This window comes from Arvicola amphibius, chromosome 7 (assembly GCF_903992535.2).
Source record: "Arvicola amphibius chromosome 7, mArvAmp1.2, whole genome shotgun sequence".
Lineage (NCBI taxonomy): Eukaryota > Metazoa > Chordata > Mammalia > Rodentia > Cricetidae > Arvicola > Arvicola amphibius.
The window spans coordinates 65,316,344-65,317,313 of record NC_052053.1 but is presented as its reverse complement, the minus strand read 5'-3'; the positions used below and the strand labels follow the sequence as shown (position 1 = coordinate 65,317,313).

The following is a 970-nucleotide window of genomic DNA, read 5'->3' as shown; positions in this document are numbered from 1 at the left end:
TTAACGCTGAAGTCCCATCACTGTGTCTCTAGCACAGTAATAAGTGGCTGTGTCCTCAGATCTCACACTGTTCATTTGCAGGTACAGAGTGTTCTTGGCATTGTCTCTGGAGATGGTGAATTGATCCTTCATGAATGGTGCATATCTTATATTACTGCTGTCTGTATTAATACTTCCAACCCACTCCAGCCCCTTCTCTGGAGCTTGGCGAACCCAGTGCATCCAGTAGTCACTGAAAGTGAATCCAGAGGCTACACAGGATAGTCTCAAGGATTCTCCAGGCTTCACCAGGCCTCCTCCAGACTCCACAAGCTGCACCTCAGACTGGACACCTACAAACACAGAGAATGTTGTTAGGAAATTGCCACAGAAGCTCTATCTTTTATATATCTTGTTCATGTTCACTAGCACATTCAATATCTCTTCTTTATATATTACCTTTTAAAAAAGCAACAAGGAAAACCCAAATCAACACCAAATCCATTGTCTGTTTTGTTTTCCATGCTGATCACTGAATGGAAAGCCCTGGGCATCCAGGACTGATTTCTTTGTCTGAGCTTCAGGGTCAGTGCTTATCTGGTTTTCATAAGTAGAGATGGGCCTTATTTGCATGCCTTTCTGCTATATAAGTTCTGTTGTTGGAGCTAAGAGATAGCATATTCTAATATGTTTGTAAATGTTCTGGGGAAGTCTAGCAGGAAAGATAATGTTAGGAAATTTTTGTATCATACTAAGCTATCTTTTGGGACACATTAAGTATCATCTATTTCATTTAATAATCACAATCAAAATATGCATTTTAGGAATAATTTCTGCCCACTTTTTATATCCTGTATTATAGAGGTCAGTGAGCCTTGCTTTCCTGTATGCTTTGGATATCTTTCCTTTCACTGTGTTGACTTCAACACTGATGCACTAGGTACCGCCTGAGTCAACTACAGCCCTAAGTGTAGTTGCCTCTGGAGTTTAG

General features: G+C 40.5%; 1 gene segment (V, D, J or C); it reads right to left on the bottom strand.

Annotated features, from left to right (window-relative positions):
- On the bottom strand, nucleotides 1-484 carry LOC119819817. The segment is given in 2 exon segments: nucleotides 1-332; nucleotides 439-484. Coding segments are annotated over 2 exon segments (378 nt in total).
- Between the last annotated feature and the right edge of the window lie 486 nt (nucleotides 485-970).